The sequence below is a fragment of the Acomys russatus genome, chromosome 2, assembly GCF_903995435.1.
Source record: "Acomys russatus chromosome 2, mAcoRus1.1, whole genome shotgun sequence".
Classification (NCBI taxonomy): Eukaryota; Metazoa; Chordata; class Mammalia; order Rodentia; family Muridae; genus Acomys; species Acomys russatus.
Window position 1 is genome coordinate 55,886,319 of NC_067138.1, and position 20,685 is coordinate 55,907,003.

Below are 20,685 nucleotides of genomic sequence, written 5' to 3' on the forward strand. Positions count from 1 at the left end.
GAAGAGAGATCACCTGACAGTAATAAGATTGTGTTCTTCCAGAGCAAATAGTATAAAGCCCTAGAGACAGACGGGGAAGGACACGGTGCAGGATTTACTCTTTCATATATTCTGCGGATGCACCATGCACCATGAGGTTCCTGGAGTTAGGAAGCCAAGGAGCACATATGCCCAGATGCTGGGTGTCTCTGTATCTGGAACAGGGACTGTGCTGATGATTGTGGGTGGAGAAGTCTGGAGAATAGGATAATGCAGGCTACTTCCTGGAGTTCTGAGAGCCTCAGGCTGATGGTTAAAGGTATCAGAGGATGGAGTGAGGTGAGGTGTTGAATGGGGGCTTCGGGGAAGGCGAAGAGAAGTGGTAAGAGATGCAGAGTTATGGGAGGCTGTGGGGAAAGGGGATCCAAAGGACAGTGGGATAAACAATCAGAATAGCAGGAAAGGAAACCAGACTTGGTGGGAACATTTGGAGCACTTGACGTACGGACCTGGAGAGAGAAGACAGTGAAGAGACTGTGCAGTTCAAGGCAGGATTTGGTGACTTAGATGTCCAAAACCTAACTTTGCTCTTCAACAAGTCAGAAGCTGTCAAAGACAAACTGTCTCCTATCATACAAACAACTTAGTCACATAAATAACAAGTGAAAATAAAAGGGCACAACCTTCAGAACCATCATAATAAGTGCATAATTGGTTCTGTTACTTTGAAGTAGCTGATTGATCACCACAATGAAGGGTGATTAATTCTAAAATGGAAGTCCTTCAAAAACAACAAAGGAAACACATTTAAAGTACAAAATGGATCCAACAGGAAAATCACCTCAATTTTAAAACACATGAAACAAAAGTTATTTAAAATCCACTTGAGAGAACTAAAAGCATTGTATTGCAAACAGGAGGATGTTGGATGTTGTAGCTTGAGTGACACTATCTAACTCACTACATGTCTTGTCCATATTGTAGAAAACAATCACAGCCTGTATCTTCCAACCACCTTCTCGCTAAATGCTGACCTGGAGGCATCTCCATCAGCCATGGCTATTCTGAGGAACTCTAAATATCCCTATCTTGTTCTTACCTGCAATGAGAGAATGAATTAGGAACCAAGTTCTTGTTGAAAAGGATTTTGCGTTCCCAGTAGGACTTTAAAAGACCCTGGTTAGATCAATGCATAGACTACCTTAGTGAGGTGAAGATCAGCAATTTGTTAAAAGGCCAATAGAAATAAAGTCCTCTGCCACACCCTCCACCAACCTGTCTATACTCTAGCTCCACTAGCCTTCTCTCAAGATGCTCCTTACTGACTCGAGTCTTCCGACCTGTTCTTTCCCCTGTGTAGGCTTCTCCTCCCATTTAATTAAGGTAAAACTGACTTGATAAAATCTTCACCTCTTATTGCTTTATAAAAAATTTCAGGCTTCCTTAGGTGAATTCAGTACACTGGGGTCTACATAACAATGTATTAACCACTGGTAGCATACGTGGGACTTAGGTAAATGATACAGCCCAAGAGAAGAGGGGTTTTCGACATAAGTGTATGTTGTTAAGTCAATGTTTGTTGAGTCAAAAAAGGGTTCTCTCTGGGAATAGGATGCTGTTTTGAACACTGTTCAAAATACTGTCTTACAAAAGGCAGTGACCAATGGAGTGGCCTTCAAAAGGGAAGACTCTTTGGTACACTACTAATTTCATATAAGCTGTGCTAATTATTTTAACCCATGACAAGGTAATATTCTGAAAAGACTGGCACCTTTGCTGACCTTCACAGACAAAAGTTGATAAAACACCTTGAAGTCACTTAAGACTTAGGGCTGCTGGCCTACTGTGTATTCAGACTTTAAGCTGCTTTTAAGAGAACAATTCAAAGACCAACCTTAATTGCCTTGGATTACCCTCACATCATCAACTTTTATAACTAAGATAATGCATAGCTGTGATCTTTGTTATGTACTCTTCCATGCCCCTGTGCCAGGGTAATACATATGTACTATTTGCTGAAAACAGCAAATACAGAAGATGAAAGTGGCTTCCAAAAATCTACTATAAAGGTTAGAAGCGACTACTTATGGTTATTGGTTGATAAACAATGATGTTTGCTTTCTGGGTCATTTGGAACGAGTGACTTATACTCCTGTAAAACTGTTAAAGATTTCAGTAACTTATCCCATTCCTTCGTCATGTGATGCTTACCTAGACCGTTCACACCCCTCACAGATAGGCAGACATCACTCACACTTTCAGCTCATAGCAACAGACCAGATATTCATAGGGACAGACATGCAGAAAAACAGGGGCAGCATTCACTAGACAGCCTTCAGGCCAGCCCAGATCCTGACTGATGCAACAGACAGAGGATGGAGGACACAAGGGGTATGAAGTACACAATTCAAACCTGGACTCACCCTTGGCTAGACAACTTCCAAGGGGAGTTGCTTTGGTTTCTTTCCTCGAGAGATGCCATTGCGTTCTTGGTGACTTGGACTCAGTCACTAATGCACTGCAATCTATGTGTTCAATTACTACAATAGGGGAGTGGGTGACTTCAAGGAAGCCCACTGTATCTGTTACTTTTATGCTGTGATAAAGCACTTGGACCAAAAGCAGCCTAAGAAAGGGTTTACTTGATCAGTTGCATAGGCTTAGTCCACAAAGGTGGGGCAGGCATGGTATCATGTGGTTGGAGCAAGAAGCTGGCCGATCACATCTCATACTACTACATGGAGGAAGTAGGGCAAGGCTATACACCTGAAAGCCCAACGCCAGCGATGTACTCCTCCATCAGTGCTGCCCCTCCTACAGGTCCCAAAACATGCCCCCACAGTGCTGCTAATACGAATCTATTGGGGACATTTTTCATTCAAAACACAACAGTCGGGCTGAGTACTATAAATGTATATAAAGTGCTACCATTGTCAAAACCTATTGCTGATTTGCTGCGTGGGATACGTTACAAATGACTCACTCGTTGAGCCCTGCATCATTGTCACCTGCAAACCTGTCAGGAAAGTTTTGCTCAAAAGTTCAGTTTTTGTTCCATATATTGGGGACATGGTTCATCTATGTCCTCAATGGGGAGTCACGGGGTGTGCATCACATTGAAAGTGTGGTAAGCCCTGAGTAAAGAAGGTTCCTCAACTTATTTTTTAAAAAAGACATATATCAACTAGAATGCTTTAGTATTAACTACTTTATCCAATAACTTGTAATCCTCCTTGACTTAAAATAATGTGTGTTATCTATTGCCAGTTAACTAAACACCACGTGCGACATAATCCTTTCTCTGGAACTCGAGCCAGCAGAGTTCTGAATGTTTTCCCAGGTCCGGTGCTCCAGCCTCAGGATGATGAGAATGTTGGAATTTGGGCTGATAGCTTTTACTGGTCAGATTGCCCAGTGGGGGTGGCGCATGCCTTTGATCCCAGCAGGTGGATCTCTATGAATTTGAGGCCAGCCTGATCTACAATGCAAGTCCAGGACAGCCAAGGCTACACAAAGAAACCCTGTCTCAAAAAACAAAACAAAAAACTTTTACTGGTCAGAAGTGGGCACATTGCACCATCGAACCAAAAGAGCTAAGCAAGTACTGTCCTAGGCCAGATGTGGAAGGCAGGCAGTTGGAAACAGTGCACAAACAGCACTCAGCACAACTAGCCTTGTTCGATAGCTGACTCAACTCTAACGTCCACTGAAATGGAGTTGGGATCTACTGCCATTCTGGCCTTTAAAACAAGGGTTGATATAATTACTACTCTTTACTAAAGGTGTGTGCTCACACAAGCTCAGAAATGAGAAGTGGAAGCATTTGTCTGAGGTAGGTGTTATAAATGCTCTTTTTGAAGATAATCTGAAAACTATCTCTCTTCACTTAAGGTCTCCAAGAGAATTCCCGCAACAGATAAAAATCATTTTCTACCCACTTGATCCTTGTTCCTTTCAGATGAAACTGCTGTGTAACAGAAATAAACAGGGTAACTTTGTGACATTCCTTTTCTGCTTGTTAGAGCAAGGTATACCATAAATGCCCATTTCTAATGTCTTCTGCCCAGTGTATACCATAAATCATGAAATAACAGCAAGGAAGTCAGCACAGAATCCATCCAAACAGAAGAAACTTAATGTATCCTTAAAAACAACTGCTGAAAAAGCCTACTGAATATAATTTTGTAATGCTTTTGAATCTTGTCTGCTAGCTGGATGAATTGATGGTATTCTGTTATCTTCTGCATACTAAACACAATGAGGTACTTGTTAGTGCTCGTTCTAGAATTGCTAAGTCCCAGTTTCTGTGAGAAGTACAGATTACTAAATCATGTCATTATCTCAGCCAACTCCAAGTGCTTGTATAGTTCTTCCATCTGTATTTCCTTTATACACACACAATCAAACTACCTAGTCTATGTAAACTGCTCTGGGCTGTACTCGGCACGTAGCATTCACTAAGACTTGGTTGCTCCCACTACTTCATGGTTTACACGTGATGTCTTATACATTACATCCCATCAGAGACTATGAAATATTAATTACCTTAGCCGCTCAACCTAGCTCTTCCTGGTGGGAGAAAGCTTACTATCCAAGGCAACTTCTATATTTTTCTTATTTAGGATGGAAAAAAGTAAATGACCTCACAAGGGACCAAAGTAAATAAAAAAAAAAAAAAACCTATTTGTTAATACCATGAACTAATTAAAAGAGGATGTGACCACTGTACCACAGACCTGGACTGAACAACAGCTGTCTCAATACTACCTCTGCACCACTGAGGTAAATTCAGTCACTGAGATATGTCAGTATATATTTTATTTTTATAATAGTGAATCTGATATGCTCTAGTGGTCTTTGGCTTCTCACATGTCATCCGTGCATCATTCATTCCACTCGCTCAGTGCGTCTTCTTCATGTACTGGCATGTCTGTCGGTGCCTGGTCAAGAGAGGTCGAGTCTTTGTACCGCATAGAACTCATCTCGGAGTGTATCTCAGTTGTTGAGGTTTTTGCCCCCCAGAAGGATTTCACTGCCGCCCTGTTGGGAAAAAAAAAAACAAAAACAGGAACAAAGGTCACAATAAAAAAAAAGCAGAACTCACACTAATGAGGCTCGTGTTTACACTTCTGTTATTTAGAAGTGCCTTTTACTCAAAGTTCAATTCCACTTGGGAGAATGCCGCCTGCATTGTGATTGGTGAACCCTCAGATTTGCTGGGTATAATACACATATCATTTTTTTTTTAATATAAGTGAATTGGGAGGTTACAATAACCAAGTTTTAAAGCTCCAAGAGCCATGGGGAGGCAGCAGGAGTATTCAATTAAAAAAAACCAATTGCCTGGTAAAATTGTAAAATGCTTGTCTGAAAGCTCTCCTATGGCCAGGAATAAGTCATGGTGTTGTTTTTTAAAGTATCTATTTACAAGATGGAGGAGCCCGAAAGGACTTAGTATCAAGACACATAGAGGAGACAGTGTGGGGCAGTGGTTTGAGCTTCACTGCAAATGCATGGGGATCGAGGAGGAGGTCAACCGAGGAGGGGCAGCGCATCCCAGCTGTTCACCTACCAATTTACGATGATGAAGATCAGTACGAAGATCACAAATATGCAGATAATGACTCCTACGGTCAGTACAAAAACTAAGACTGCATCCGTGTCCGGCCTATTTGACCTTCTCATGTGCAGTTCTACAAGGAGAGAGACACCCAGTGAGAGCTGCTACCAGAAACATGTGCGGATGGCTCTCTCGCTGGACCGTTCCTGGAAAGGTGATTTTGGGGTATGTTTTTTCACTTCTCTGAGATAAATAAAAGAGTGATTGCTGGCAACAGGGTAGGGTACGCTTAAGTTTCCTAACAACTGGGAGAGAACTGCCTCACACTGCCTATCCTGGCTACGTTTCTCAGATCTCTCAGATCTCAGCCTGCCTATTCATTTTCCAAGTGACTTATTTTGGTAAGCTGAAGTCTTTAATTTTGATTCAGTCTGATTTATTCAATGTTACTTTTTATGGTGATTCTGAGTCATGTCTAACTTTTGCCTATTACTAAGTCATGCAGACTTTCTCCCATTTCCCTCAAAGCTTCACAGAGTTAAATTTTATGCTTAGGATTAGGATGTGCCTCTGATTTTTTAAGACATAAAGCTGGGGTTGACACTCAGGGTTCTCCGTATAATATCTGCACACTGCTCCTAAGTTAGGCACTCTCTTGCAAATAAGGCTGCCAGGGAGGCAGAGCTAGTCTGCAGTACATGTGACAGCACAACTATACTACAACCTGGTGAAGAGACAGCTTATATCTGTGACGTATTTTGTGAATGCAATAGCTTCCCAATGGCTCTTTTGTTCCCTTAATTCTAAAAACCACACACAAAAGTAATCCATACAGAAAAGGGCCATATGACTAAATGCTGTATTATATGGGTAAGTAAAACAGGGAACAGAGAGGTCTAATTATTTCTATAAACTAGGGTTTGGATATTTTAACATTTTAAGTTTAGTGTGTACCAGTCTGTGAGAAGTGGTCTCCTGCATAGCAATCTCCTGGATTTGTTCCTATCCTCGCAATGCTGTGGACTATAAACCGCTTTTCTCAGTAGTCATATAGTACAAATGCAATTCAGTGATCTCCCTTTAAACAGTCCTAAGTACAATCGCAAAGGTGTACTTATATTTGCGTTCCAATGTTGTAAGATTTTTTTTTAAATTAATGATTTCAGATTTGTAAAAATGGAAGGTTTTTACAACAGACAGAGAGAGGGAGAGAGAGAGAGAGAGAGAGAGAGAGAGAGAGAGAGAGAGAGAGAGAGAGAGAGAGAGAAGAGAGAGAGAGAGAAGAGAGAGAGAGAGAAGAGAGAGAGAGAGAGAGAGAGAGAGAGAGAGAGAGAGAGAGAGAGAGAGAGAGAGAAGTTCTGAGGAGCCCTGCAAAATTCATTTGGTTTTATTCCCTAGGACCCAGCATCAGCTGAGAGAGGATGAAAAGTAAGGAGATTGCAGAGTCTCATCCCTAAGAAGAGTACTCATCTTGCGAAGGACCACACGGACCACTTGTATATCTAATTTTCTTAAGAAGACTGAATTTCCTCTTAAATTTTTCTAATAAAAATTTTAATGAAATTAAAATTAATGAAAAATGGGTTGAATTTCAATACTTAATGTTTTAAATAAACACAGTGTACACATCCATTGGTTTCTTATTACTACCAAAACAAAGTACCAGAAACTGGGTGACTTAGCAACAGCATAAATTTTCTTCACATTCCAAATGCTATAAATAATTTTTAAAATGTATTGTGGGGCCCAGTGAGTCTTGTGGAGGTTCAGGAGCTGGGGGTGTATGCTACCTTCTTGGCTTCTGGTCGATCCCGCCTGGATCTGCTTTCCTCTGCTTCTCTTCTGCCTTGCCTTTCTCTCATTCCTCTTCTTCCTTTATTCCCTCCTCCCTTCTCTTAATTCTCCCCCTCTTTCTTCTTCCCCTTCTTTCTCCTCTTTCCAAAGTTCTCTTTATTAGGATAGCAGCCACAATCTCATCTTAACTGATTACATCTTCAATGACCTCTTTTTCTTTTCTTTTCTTTTTTACGATTTAATTATTTATTATGTATACAGTGGTCTGCCTGCATGTACCTCCGCAGGCCAGAGGAAGACACCAGACCTTAGTATAGATGGCTGTGAGCCACCATGTGGTTGCTGGGAATTGAACTCAGGACCTCTGGAAGAGCAGACAGTGCTCTTAACCTCTGAGCCACCTCTCCAGCCCCAACCTCTTTTTCAACACATCTACAATCTAAGTACCGAGAAGTTAGGAGATCAACATATCTTTTAGGGACACATAATTAAACCCCAAAACAGTGCCTAATTATGGAAGACAATAATTGTGAGTGAAAGCATGATATAGAAAGGAGAAAGAAACAAATGGTAATGGGAAATACTCTCTTCTCCTCTTTGTTTAAAGACAGGGTTTTGGTATGTTGCCCTGGCTGTCCTAGAATTTATTCTGTAGACCAGGTTGGCCTTAAACTCACAGAGCTTTGCCTGTCCCTGTTTCTCAAGTGCTGGGAGTAAAGGCGTGCACCACTACATCTGTCAGAATTTTCCATTAGCTACATTTATCCTTTTAGAAGATTTCTATTACATATTTGATTCATTCCAATACTGTAAGGTGTGGATATTTATAAAAAAGCATTCATCTGATGTCTGAACAAACAAAAAGGTCTGTTGCATGAGAGTGTGAATTACCATTTTCAGAGACACTAATGGGTACTGAAATATTCTGAAGGCATTTTGTTGTTTAAATGTGCATGTTCTAAGTCACAGGGCTACCACAAGAAAGAAAAATCAACATTGTCTCACTAAAGGATAAGGGTCTGGGGTCTGAGCTCTAGCTTACACACTAAACAGATAATGCTCCTTTCCAACTGTGAAGATGCTAAGTACTAAAGGGTCCCTATTAGGGGCCAGGAAGTGAGGACCAAGTCCACAAATGGCACAGACACCTATAGCATCATAAACTATGGCAAATTGAATATGTTTATGAAGTGAGGTGGTCCTCCAGTTGTCTGGTCTTCTTGTGCTTTTCTTAATAGTCACTCGCTACTGACATTATCTTTTAGATGGTATCTCAACATGATGGTTGTTAGCTTTTACCTTGAAAATGTTTTGCGAGTTGCAAACTAACAACACATCAAGAAATTTTAACTAGTAGACAATTTATTTTTTAAAACCTCCCCTAAAACCCTTTGTAGCTTATTTTCATTTCAGTAAAGAGCATTGCATGACATGGATGGTACTCCAGAGTGCAAGAAAAACTTTCGAGACTCAGAAATAGCTTCAAGAAGTGCGCAGGCTGACTTAAAATTGCCTATCACTTCTAGAAGGTTGAATATAAAGACCTGTCCCTGAGAACAAGAGCTCTGGAGTCTTTAATGATATGACAGTTAATTTGATTGTCATCTTGGCCACATCTGGAACCAACTACACCCAAGCAGATGGGAAATATGTGAGGGATTTTTCTTGATTGGATCAGTTGAGGTGGAAAGACTCATCCTAAATCTGGGCCACACCTTCTGGGTGCCAGCTTACATGAAAGAACATGGAAGAGGGAAGTGTTCCCCTTTGCCTACTTACCCTCACTCTTGCTGACAAGTTCATCTACCCTGTCACCGAGGCATGGCTTGCTGGTACTAGACTCTACATCTTTGAGACTCCAGATTTAGTTGGAAGATCAGTTGTGGGCATCCAGCCTCACGGACTGAACTACTACTGGATTCTTGGCCTTCCATGGGGAGAGAGCTACTGTTGGGCTATCTGAAGCACAGTTGTAAGCCACTCTAAATAGATCACCCTTTAATATGCATCCTGTCAGCTACCCTCCTCTAGAGAACCCAAACACAAGTGAGTTTCAAAAAAACCTCGTGACCAGATACTCCCACCAACAATGACAGTGACATTAAATGTAGTTAAGAGAAACTACATCAAAGGAAATACTTACTGGAACATGGAAGACGCCACAGGTTAGTCTGAGTGAACATGAACATGTATTTCATTTCACAGAAGAAATGATTTCTAATATGCAAAGTCATGTTCAAGACTAGATCAAGAACTTTAATATTGAATTATCAAAAATATAATTCAAAGCCAGGTGTGATTGCACATGCCTTTTACACCAGCGTTGAGGAAGCAGAGACAGGCAGATCAGTTTGAGGGCAGCCTTGTCTATACAGTGAGTTTCAGGATAGCCAGGGCTACCTAGAGAAACCCTATAAGCACACACATGCTCACACACACACACACACACACACACACACACACACACACACACACTTCAGATGGATAGCTTCTAAAGAGAAATGTTCTGATTTAATAAGTTTTAATCATATTTTTTCCAATAATCGCTCACAACAATCCATTTGTCTATCTTCACTTTCATAGCGGAAATAAATGCACCAATATATTTCAAGTTGAAGGTCTGGGTTTTTTTTTTTTTTTAAGGTCAACTCTTTTGTTTAAAGATCCATTTATTTATGTGTATGAAGGCTTTCTTTGCATCCCTCTTCTGGGATGTTGTGAGCTGCCACGTGAGTACGGGAATTATTCTTAGGATCTATGGAAGAGCAGCCAGTACCCTTAACCACTGAGCCCAGGACTGGGTTTAAAGAAGCAGGTTCCAGAGTTCATGTGGATGGCACTCAGAGGAATAATAGCAGACTACCAAGAAGAAACTTGATACCCTAGCATCATATTCAAGGTGAGGAGATCCCTATCAGTCACAGTCATAGGGACGGGGAATAGGGTGAGAGTGGGAGGGAGGGAGGAATGGGAGGATGCACGGGATGGGATAGCAATTGAGATGTAATATGAATGATTTTATTTTTCAATTGAAAAAAAAAAAAAGTAGTAGCAGGTTCATTTGGTAACTCACGTGCCAGATCCGGAGAGAACTAGTGAATTAGCAGCTCTTGGGTGGGGCTGGTAGAGATATGAGTTTTCAAAAGCCCTTCAGGTAGTTTTGATGTTCCTGAAGGTGAGCTTTGAGATACAGGCAAACCAAAACCCTGCTGGACACTTACCGCTTGTTGTGTAGACTGTGAACTTAACAGAAGCTACTAATTCATTACTGTCCAGGGTGTCACACTCGAAAGCCATGGGATGAAGTTCTCTTCTTACTTCCAGGATTGCTGAGTCATTTACAAGGATGACCGGTTGCTATTAAGGAAAAGGGTATGAATGGTCTTGAGTGGGCTCACTGGTGACAAATGGAGACAACGAAAGACAAACAGGACTGGCTGGATCACTGGCAAGCATGATAGGTTTGGCAGGATAACGAAGCGGAGCTCTAACAAAAGGAGAATGGCTTACTCTCTTGGCCTCGAATGTGATTAACTGAACATACATGGTTTAGAAGCAGATAAATCTACACTGCAAATCTCAATCCTCTTGACTATGGACAGTGTTTTCTGTACTTGTTAGTTTTTGTCAGCCTGACACAAGTTAGGGCCATCTGGCAATAGAGAAATTCCCTCCTATCTAACTGGTCTGTCTGCAAGTCTGGGACATTTTCCTGATTAATGATTGATGTGAGTGGGTCCAGACCAGTGTTGGGTGGTGCCACCCCTGGGCAGGTGGTCTTGGGATGTATAAGGAAGTAGGCTGAACACGCCATGGAGACCAGTGTTGGGTGGTGCCACCCCTGGGCAGGTGGTCTTGGGATGTATAAGGAAGTAGGGTGAACATGTACATCATGGAGAGAAAGTCCCCATGGTTCTGCTTCAGGTTCCACACTGAGATCCCTCAGTGACGAACTGTTCATTGGCGTATGTGCTTCAATAGCATTTCCTTCCCAAGCTGGCATTGGTTAGTATTTTATCACGGCAACAAAAAACCAAACAAGACACTTTCTGTACCTCAATTACTTACACATTTTTAAAAAGTTTATAGGGTTGTTATATGTCTTTTACGTGAACTCTAATACTTAGTTGATATCTGGCATTTAAACCACCTTTAATTAATGTTATCTATTATTTATCATGCCACGTCTATATAACCCAATAAGAATCTTGAATCCAAAAACAAAATACATCCTAAAATGTGTGAATTTGAGTTATGATTATAGGTGATCCTAAGACATATGTACTTTTAAGTTGACAAAAAACTGAATAATGTAATAAAATTGTTTGTTGTTTAGCTCTATTTTTCAAATTGCTTTCTTAAAACATCAGAACTTGGCACCAGATGCTATTCAGTAACAACACTAGATTGTATACAGTCTTTACTTACTTGGTCTGGCTTTAGAAGCTTCCATACATATTTGAAACGATTTTCAGGAGTTATATGAACACATGACAGCTTTGCAGTTTCAAGACTTTCAGAAATTGGTCTACCCCCTGAAAAAGAAGAAAAATAGACAAATACCACTGGGCAGAAAATTATTACCTGGCCACTCTTTTAATCCACAATTTAAATTATATTAGCAGCCAAGGGCCAGAAGATGTGACACTACCAAGACACTGAGCATATAACACACAGGCCTCTACAACCAGATATACGTCGTATGAGTGTTAAATTGACTCTGAAGATCCAACTTTCTAATTTCTCCAGTTGAATAAACAGATGCAAATTCATGGTGGAATCTACTGAAGATCCTTGAGAATACAAAAGGGGCCAGGTTAGAATCCAGGTCTCAACTCCTACTGTAAGGGAAATTTGTCACTGTCTAGGGACCCTTCCTCAAATATCACGCTGTTGTAAAAAGCCACCCTCAGTTGCAGAGGTCAATTAAGACAATGCAGACTCTGAATCCTGTAATTGGGAGTCTGATTATAGAGATATCACCAAAAGAAGCTGGTGAGCAGACAGGTGAGACTCTTCGTTTAAATGCAGGGAAATGTGGAAGAGGAAAAGACAGTCAATTTAGTGATAAGTTAGTTTGAACCTGGAGATCTGCCCAGGGCTTCTAATTTAGGGTGAGGAACTCTCATTAGAGAAGCTGAAAGGTCAGAAAAGCTGATAGAAACAGCTCCAAGTTCTAAGCTTAAGGCTTACCAATCTACAGATAAAATGCCACGGCCTACAGCACCAGAAGCGTCTCACTCCAGGGCAGGCTCACACACGGACCCCAAGCCCAGTGACTCTCCAGCTTATCACAGAGTCTACACATCACTAAGATGTAATTCAAAAGCACAGCCACTCACAGCTCCAACTGTCTAGAGAAACGGAATTTAATATGTTGTTATTTCTTTTTATCAGTTGATTGCCTCCCTGTACTCAGTAGTAAGATGAGGGAAAGGACGTTTCCCGGGCATAAACCCCTCCTTCAGCAAGTATGGATTCAACTCACAGCCACAATCAGCAGGTCCACGGCATTCTTCCACACGAACAATACACTTGGATTCACCTCCAGGGCATCCATTGGTTAAAATAACTTCTCTGACACCAACACCTTTAGTTAAAGGAATGAGCAAATGTTTAAAAAAAAAAAAAATAACTGCAAAGGGCCTGTCTTCCCATTCAGGTCTGTATTTTCTTTACTTAAATTTCGTTTTGTTTTGAAATTTTTCTTTTATTTTAAAAATTAAATTCCTAAATTCAGTATGACAACATGTAGACTCCGCACTCCAGTTACTTTTTCAAACAATGTTAGTTCAAGAACATTTCCTAAAGTACTTGGTTGCTATTTCCATCAGAAAAAAAAGAGATTCTATGCCGACATGCACATTTGAAATACTACAATGAAGCTAAAAATAACCTTCTATAGTATGCTAATAAATGTTTTCATTGACTAAAATATAAAACTTACATTTCAATATCTTTGAAATCATAACACTTATAATTGTGCATGTTTTAAATTTATAAAAAAAAAAAAGTTCCTTTTTAGAGTACATAGAAATGCTTCCCACAGCCAGAAAAATCAGATTTGATGTAAAATACAGGCTTACACAAATGTATTTGATCATGTAACTTTTCAGAGTTGGGGTTGGAGCTTCTGGAAGAAATCCCAACCATCCATGGTGCTTTTTACTAGCTGTGCTGACAAAGTCTCTGTCTGAGGTAGAGTTGGGATAAACTATTGACTGCACCTCTATTTCTGGCAAGATACTCTTTCTGAAACCATCACACATGTAGTGCTTCTTAGCTGATCCCAGAGCGCCACTGATTTCTAATCCCATCCTGCACTGCAACAGGCTAGGCAGAGTCCACCTTCCTTTCTTGCTCGCTGGAGTCCCCGCTTCAGCCCCTAAAAAGGTGTTGATCATAAACTCATCCCAAGGACAGGAGAAGCTCCAGGTGACAGGTGGCTCACACACTTAAGCGTGCATACAAGTCACCTGGAGAGCTTTCTAAATGGCAAGTTCCGTCCACGGCTTGAAAAAAAGTCTGAAATCCTATATTTCTAACAAGTTTCTTGGTGATGCTACACTTTCAAGGGCTAAGGAGGTGGGCCGGCCCCTACAAGATCGGGAGGGGGCCGGTTTCAAAGATTACAGGAGTTGTTATAAAAATAACTCTACTGCGAAAAATTCTCAAGCAGCAGCGGCAGCAACAACAGAATACATACAACGGAGCAAGAGCTGTTTTATGGTGATGCCTGTCATTTTAACTGTCACTACAAAGATAAGGCCAGAACCCTATTCTAAGCTACATTAGGGAGGGAAAAAAAACGGTGCCTGGCAGGATCTAGGAGGAGGGGTGTGAGGAGAGCTTCTCCCTACTGGGTAAGGGGTTTTAGTTTGGGGTACTAAATGCGTTCTACAGAAAATGCTGGTGTAGTGTTTAGGATCACTGAATTGTATAGTAGGAAGCAGTTAAATGGTAAATTTAATGGATATATATATTTAGTACTCACATTAAAAAAAAAAAGCCCTGTCAATTTTAGTAGTTCTGTCTATTTTGGGAGTCTGATGTAGATGTGAAAAGACTAAAATCTCATCCCTGTCGCGTTTCCATGTTGGACTTTAATTGGGATAAACAACTTCTACTGTCTTCTCATCAGGCTGACTCCAGGCAACGACTATAGAAACCAAGGGACTTCCAGCACTAGCAAGATCAGCTTCCTTGTGAAGTGATCAGACCTTCAAACTCTTAGACCTATCCATACTCCTAGGTTGCTGGAAACTCTGGCTCAGCCCAGCAATCTGCTTCAATGCATGTAGGGTAGCTACATAAGAACCAGAGGTCTACGTAGCGCGTGTAGCCTGCATCCCAATCCAATGAAAGATATTTTCGGACAATGTCATGGTCTTTCACTTATTCATCTAGCAAAGCGAACACCTCTTTCCTCCGAAATATGATGTACAAATTAGAGGAATGGAATATTTGTAATAGCCTATTGCAAACAAGCCTATTTCTTGGCAAGTTTTCCAAAACAGTGTGGGAATGCATCCATTAGATGCACTGAAGATCTACCACCTTTGAACATCTCTAAGGCAGAATTTAATTTAGTGAGGACAGTTTATATGCAAAAATACCCTAAACCTGAAAATATACCCTTTGAAGCAATTACCTGGTGCTGGGTGTAAATTATAATAATAGGTACAGAAAGCAATGGGGTATGAGGAAAGTATTGAAGGCACTTTATCTGAGAAATCGTGATGTTCTGTGCTACTTACCACATGTGACTGTGCACATTCCGAACTCTACTTCTTTGACTATTGTTCTGTTATGAACTAAACATAAAGTTAGAAAACATTATTTAATCATGTTAAAACTTTTATAAGCGACAATCTCTTACTTGGGAGGTGAAGGGTACAAGTGACTGTCATATGGGCAACAAACATTTTTAACCATTCTATCAAAACCAGGAAAGCAAAGCTGCCCCTCACATAAATACAGCTATCAGCACTCTAAATAAAAAGAATCCTAAGCCTTTAAGGACATTGGTTAAATTAGAAATAATTCAAGGTTTGCTTTTGAATCTCTTATATAACACAAGGCTTTTCTTTTTCACTACTAATACATAGTGAATTAAAATCCACCTGAAAAGTATAATAAAAAATACACACAATAGCCCTTGAACTTTAGGAACCATTTTAAAAATTCTCTATTTTCTATTAAAAAGAAAAACGAAAACGAAATAAACTGCAATACAAAACAATTTGCATCTCCAAATAAGTCTTCATGCCAAGCGTGCATCAAAATTATAAGTTTCAAATAGACTTCACTCATTTTGTGGCTTTAGATGGAAGATTTTGTTCTTTCCAACCATCCATTCCACACTACTTTATTCGGTAGGGACATCTATAATACATACAATTATTTGAATATATAAGTATTTAGGAAGCATAGTTGTCTTGGTTCTAAGTCCCATTTTCTGTTTACTTTCCTTCTGTGATTTGGGAGTTTTGTTTGGGCGACAGGTCTTGCTCCCCAGCACAGGCCAGCCTTGAACACTGTAATCCTCTTGCCTCAGCTTCTTTCAGGTTACAGGTATGTGCTAGCACGCTAGGGCATTTCCTTTCTTCCTAATCATTCTGATGTCTACCATGAGTTCCTATACCTGTAGCATGTAACCAAGTCTTCAGAAACACAGATTAAGACTCAAACCTCAAAAGAAAAAAGTATATAATGGGCTGCTAAGGGAGAGTGTTAACAGGCACTGGGTCTTCAGGCAGCAAATCACACAGAAAGCTCATCCAACTTGAAGCCCAATACACAGCTCCTACCACTAAGTAGCTGTTTGCATTTGAATGGAGCAATTCAAGTCCACCAGACCTAGTTAACCCTTTGTGAAAATTGCAAGACCTATCTCACTTGACATTTAAAATGGAATGAAATGGTGTGTGAAAGCATTCTATACATTGCTTAGGACTGTGTACCCACTTAAGACATAATAGCCCCAATTAAAACTCATTTTGTAGTTAATTAATTTTATACTCTACATTTTCCTATTTCCAATATTGTAAAATGTTAGTAGTTTCACAGACACTGTGTTCTGTATTTGAAAGCATCAAATACAGTAGTATAGAGGAGGCATTTGATACATATAATTAAATCAACAATGATTTTTGTTAAATGATTTGAACTATCATGATGATCAATTTAATTTGACATTTTAATACTTTTGGAATGCTTGAATACTTTCAGTTGGTATATCATGAGGCAGGAGCTAAAAACTAGACTGTGGGCATAAAAACCTGTGTAAAAGAATGACTGCTAGATGGGGCTGGAGAGGTGGCCCAGCGGTTAAGAGCACTGACTGCTCTTCCAAAGGACCCGGGTTCAATTCCCAGCACCCACATGGCAACTCACAACTGTCTGTAACTCCAAGATCTGACACCCTTACACAGGCATACATGCAGGCAAAACACCAATGCATGTACAATAAAAATAAATAAATTATATATATAAAAAAAGAATGACTGCTGGGCCACTTAAAAGGCATCAGTCAGTCAGCTCTATTATTCACTGCCTATGCTAGTCTCGGAAAACATGTAGTTCCTGCCTGAGTTTCCTCAGAGCAGAAAAAGAAAGATGAGGACAAGGAACCAGACAATCTCCAAAGATTCTTTCAACTTTAGTATTTTTGATGTATTGAGTATCCATTGGGTCATTTAGTCACTGTTTAAATCTGGAAAAACTACCTACAATGGTGGTTCGCGAAAATGATTCATATCTGGACTTCCATGTGGCATTTTTTCAAAGTTTCCCATTAATAGACAAGATAACTAATGAAAAAAATAGTCTTAATATCAGTACCTCAGTAAGATCCCCAGATGCTAATTAATTGGTTGGTGTCAATGTGAAAGAAATGATGTGTCAAAGGCCAGTGTCTTCCTCAACATCTTATTAATGACCTGTAAAAAGAACTTCGGTAACATGCAGACTGAATCTGGGGTCCTGAAAATATGTCTGATGATGTTATTTGGTTATGAAATGGGCAGAGTGGAAGAGCCGCCAAAACTAACAAAACAGAGCCTCAGGTGAAACTCAAGTCCTATAGGTTGAAACCTTAACTGTCCAAAATTACTCTATGGAGATTCATGAGAGAAGAAACATAAAAGCCAGCGGTGATCTCAGCGGTGAGCTTTAATAAGCCTAAGAGCACACCAGTACAGAATGCTTGTATTTTATAAGATATAGAAGGCACATAGATGAGGAACTAAAGTAATCTAACATACTCTTGTTTTTTTTTTTTTTATTTTGAATCACTGTTATACATCATTAGCCATCAATTTTTCCAACTATGTTTTTTTTAAAAAGCCCAAAATGATCAAATTGATGACTGATTGGAATTGTCTAGAAAGGTGGGCAATTGTGAAATATACCCAAGCTCTGAGGTCAATGTGGCTGCCATCTCTCTCTGCTTTGCACTGTCTCTCAGGATCCTGGGGCAGTCTAGACATCCTCCTTTTCATCTGTTTTTGCTGAACAGTTAACAGAGCGAGGTTCAACCCCAGGGTTTTTGTTTGTTTGTTTTTGTTTTTTTGGTTTGTACCTTTTGTTTTTGCTTGATGATGGCCAAGGGGGAAATGGACAGATTAAAGCATCTCAGAATTAACAAACAAATTGAATGATGATCAGAGCCAGCGATATATAATGTAAAGGCACAGTTAGTCATGTGATCAAAACCTCTATGACCTTGGATGACTATCCTGGATTGTCTCTAACTCAATCAGTAGACATGGAGTTTCTAAAGATGAAGAAGACACATGGTACATCTTCCAGGAGGAGGAGCTTTCTCCTGAAATATTCTGCTATGGAACTTGAGCCATCTTGCTTTTCTAAAAACACAAGGACAATACCCTTTCCAGATTTCATTTCATACATCAGATTAACATGACAGGATTTGTAAGTGGATAAATCATGACAGCAGGTTCTTTATGTGGGAACGCAAAGCCAAGAGATGTTGACATGAACAAAACCTGTCGACTAATCTCCCAATTGTTTACAAATCTGAAAATGCAAGTGCTCTGCAATTGTGCAGCAAAAGTAATATTCTCTCCAAAGAAATGAATGCCTTTCGTATTTGTCAAGATATATTGTGTTTTGACAATAGTGCAAAAAGGGACCACAATGGTGATGAACAAGACTCTGTTAGAGATTCTGGAATTGAGTTTACATGGTGGATACATTCCAGTTTCCTGCTTGGACACAGAGAATGCAGGTGCATTCAAACTATTTGCCCAGTTTTGGCTGTGCATCTACAAAGGTAGGACATAAAAATTAGGTGGGGTGGGGGGGGGGGCAGGGGGCTATAAGATTGAAATTTCCACTAAAGCTTCTCACCAAGTGTTTTTGCTAGCCCTTATTTTTGTGAACTACTTGAAGCCGACTTTAAAGCAAAAAGAAAGAAAAGGAAGAAAAGACGCTGCACTAGGTTGTAAACAACGGTGACAGGTTTTTTGTTTTTTTGGTTTTTTTTTTTTTTGCAGGCCCACAGGCTACAAGGGCCATGCAAAGTCACCAAGGTTCTGAAGTGTTCATATATGCATCACCTGTTTACAGTGCTGGACTCTCAGTCTCCCCATCAAAAGCACTTAGGCTGACACTGCGTGCACCAACAACCCCAGAAGACACACGAATTCCCGGAAGTTCACAGGCGTGGAAACCAAAGCACCAAAAGAACAGTGCACTTAACTTTTCAATGGAAGGGATTGCACTTCTCTTCCTAAGGGTTCACTCACCTCACTATTAGCATTTACAGCTAGAATTCTGCTTCAACCAGCTTAATCCTAAACCAGTCCACTCAGATAGAAGTACCGCTTAGAACACAGTCTCTTCTGTAGCCCTGTCTTTCTCATATTTCCTAAGTCTGGGGGCTCTTCAAGATCTCTGTAATGATGCCGAAGTAGGATCCCCAATAACCTCAGTCATTTTTGTTTTTTTGTTTTTTGTGTTTTTTTTTCCCCCGATGCTGAAAGTCAGTCTGTGATCAGGAAGTTAAAAGATCGTAAGTACAGCACCCACGCTATATGTACTGACTGAGAAGCCACAAGGAAAGCAAAAGCCATCAAGACACGTCTGCTGGGTGGAGGACCACCCTCCTTAGCAGTCTGCCAACTTGCCCCTGACCTGCCAGTGTGTGAGTTCCTAGTCGAAACGTACAGCTGTTTGTACGGTTCTATTGTTTAATGAGCCAGCAGTGTAAGCTATGTTTGTGGGACCAAACACCAGGGTTGCTTCATTCTCTCTTGGGTTAACACATCATCACCCAACAATGCCATTACTTGGATCCTTCTGTTTTCCACTGCTCCCATCCTTTGAAGGACAAACACTGCGCTGCCTGCTGTCAGGGTGCTGAGGGCTCTACCAAGATTGTGGGAGCTCCGGGACAGTTTTGTCAGCATTTTTACCTAGATATGTCACGGCAAAAGGGACCCTGACTCCCCGAGTTCCCATCTCAAGAATAGGAAAGGAAGACAATGGCAAACGTTTTGAAACTTGAAAAAAAAATGCAACCACCCACCACCTACTGTGGGAAGATGACTTCAGAGTCAAACACACACACACACACACACACACACACACACACACACACACACACACTTCATTTCTTAAAATTATAATTTTTTTCCTCCAAAGTCAGACATTAAAATTATTTCTGCAGCAACTTCTATATTCCTGCTTATTTTCCCGGAGCCTTGGGTGTTAGAACTTTGCTTTTTTAAGGCCTTAAGATGCACAAAGTAGGTAAACCGGGGACTGGTGTGTGTGCCAGAAAACTCTACAGAAGGTAGCATGCTCGCCCGGGCAACTCTTTTGTGAGAAAGGGAGGCTTCTGCCCCCTTCTTCAGGGGCCTCCAGAGCCCTGGGAGCGGCTGCCCTCACCCTCTTCCTCGGCCTCGGCCGGGGTCTCGTTCTCCAGCACTTCGGCATCGTTCTCGGCCTCCTCGTCGGGCTCGCTCTCGTCGCCCTCATGGACCAAGCCGGGTTCCTGGACCGCTGTGACATTCGCTGCCAGCGAGCCCTGCAGGCCCACCAGGAACAGCCAGCCGACTGCCAGCAGCCCTGCGGCGCAGCCCGCGCTCCGGGCGCGCATGCTTCTCGGCCTCCCGGCCGCCCAACGCACAGTCGCAGCCCTGGCTCCGGAGGAGAGGAGCTTCGAACAGCGAGCAGCAAGATGCTACGCGCTCTACGCTGCGAAGCCCAGAGTACCTAGCGACCATTGAGGCGTCACCGGGCACGCGCGTCACCCGGTTCTTTCCAGGCCTGGACCACAGGAACCGGGTCCCGGGCTAGGGGGAGGGGGGAGGGCAGGGCTTCAG

General features: G+C 41.1%; 1 protein-coding gene across 1 annotated transcript; it reads right to left on the minus strand.

Annotated features, from left to right (window-relative positions):
- Positions 1-4,862: 4,862 nt before the first annotated feature.
- Positions 4,863-20,459, minus strand: Spaca1 (sperm acrosome associated 1). The gene is made up of 7 exons (XM_051166220.1): positions 20,243-20,459; positions 15,091-15,147; positions 12,822-12,923; positions 11,762-11,868; positions 10,555-10,690; positions 5,552-5,672; positions 4,863-5,019 (listed from the first exon to the last, which is right to left on the minus strand). The coding sequence occupies exons 1-7, from the start codon at positions 20,457-20,459 to the stop codon at positions 4,863-4,865; spliced, it is 897 nt and encodes a 298-aa protein (XP_051022177.1).
- Positions 20,460-20,685: the final 226 nt, after the last annotated feature.

Excerpts from the sequence above, each read along its gene's own strand:
- Spaca1 (XM_051166220.1), bottom strand. The coding sequence starts at position 20,459 with ATGCGCGCCCGGAGCGCGGGCTGCGCCGCAGGGCTGCTGGCAGTCGGC. Across the intron at positions 11,869-12,821 it reads TGGACCTGCTGATTGTGGCT|GGGGTAGACCAATTTCTGAA; the intron begins GTGAGTTGAATC and ends CTTCTTTTTCAG. Across the intron at positions 5,673-10,554 it reads CACAGTCTACACAACAAGCG|AACTGCACATGAGAAGGTCA; the intron begins GTAAGTGTCCAG and ends CTCTCCTTGTAG.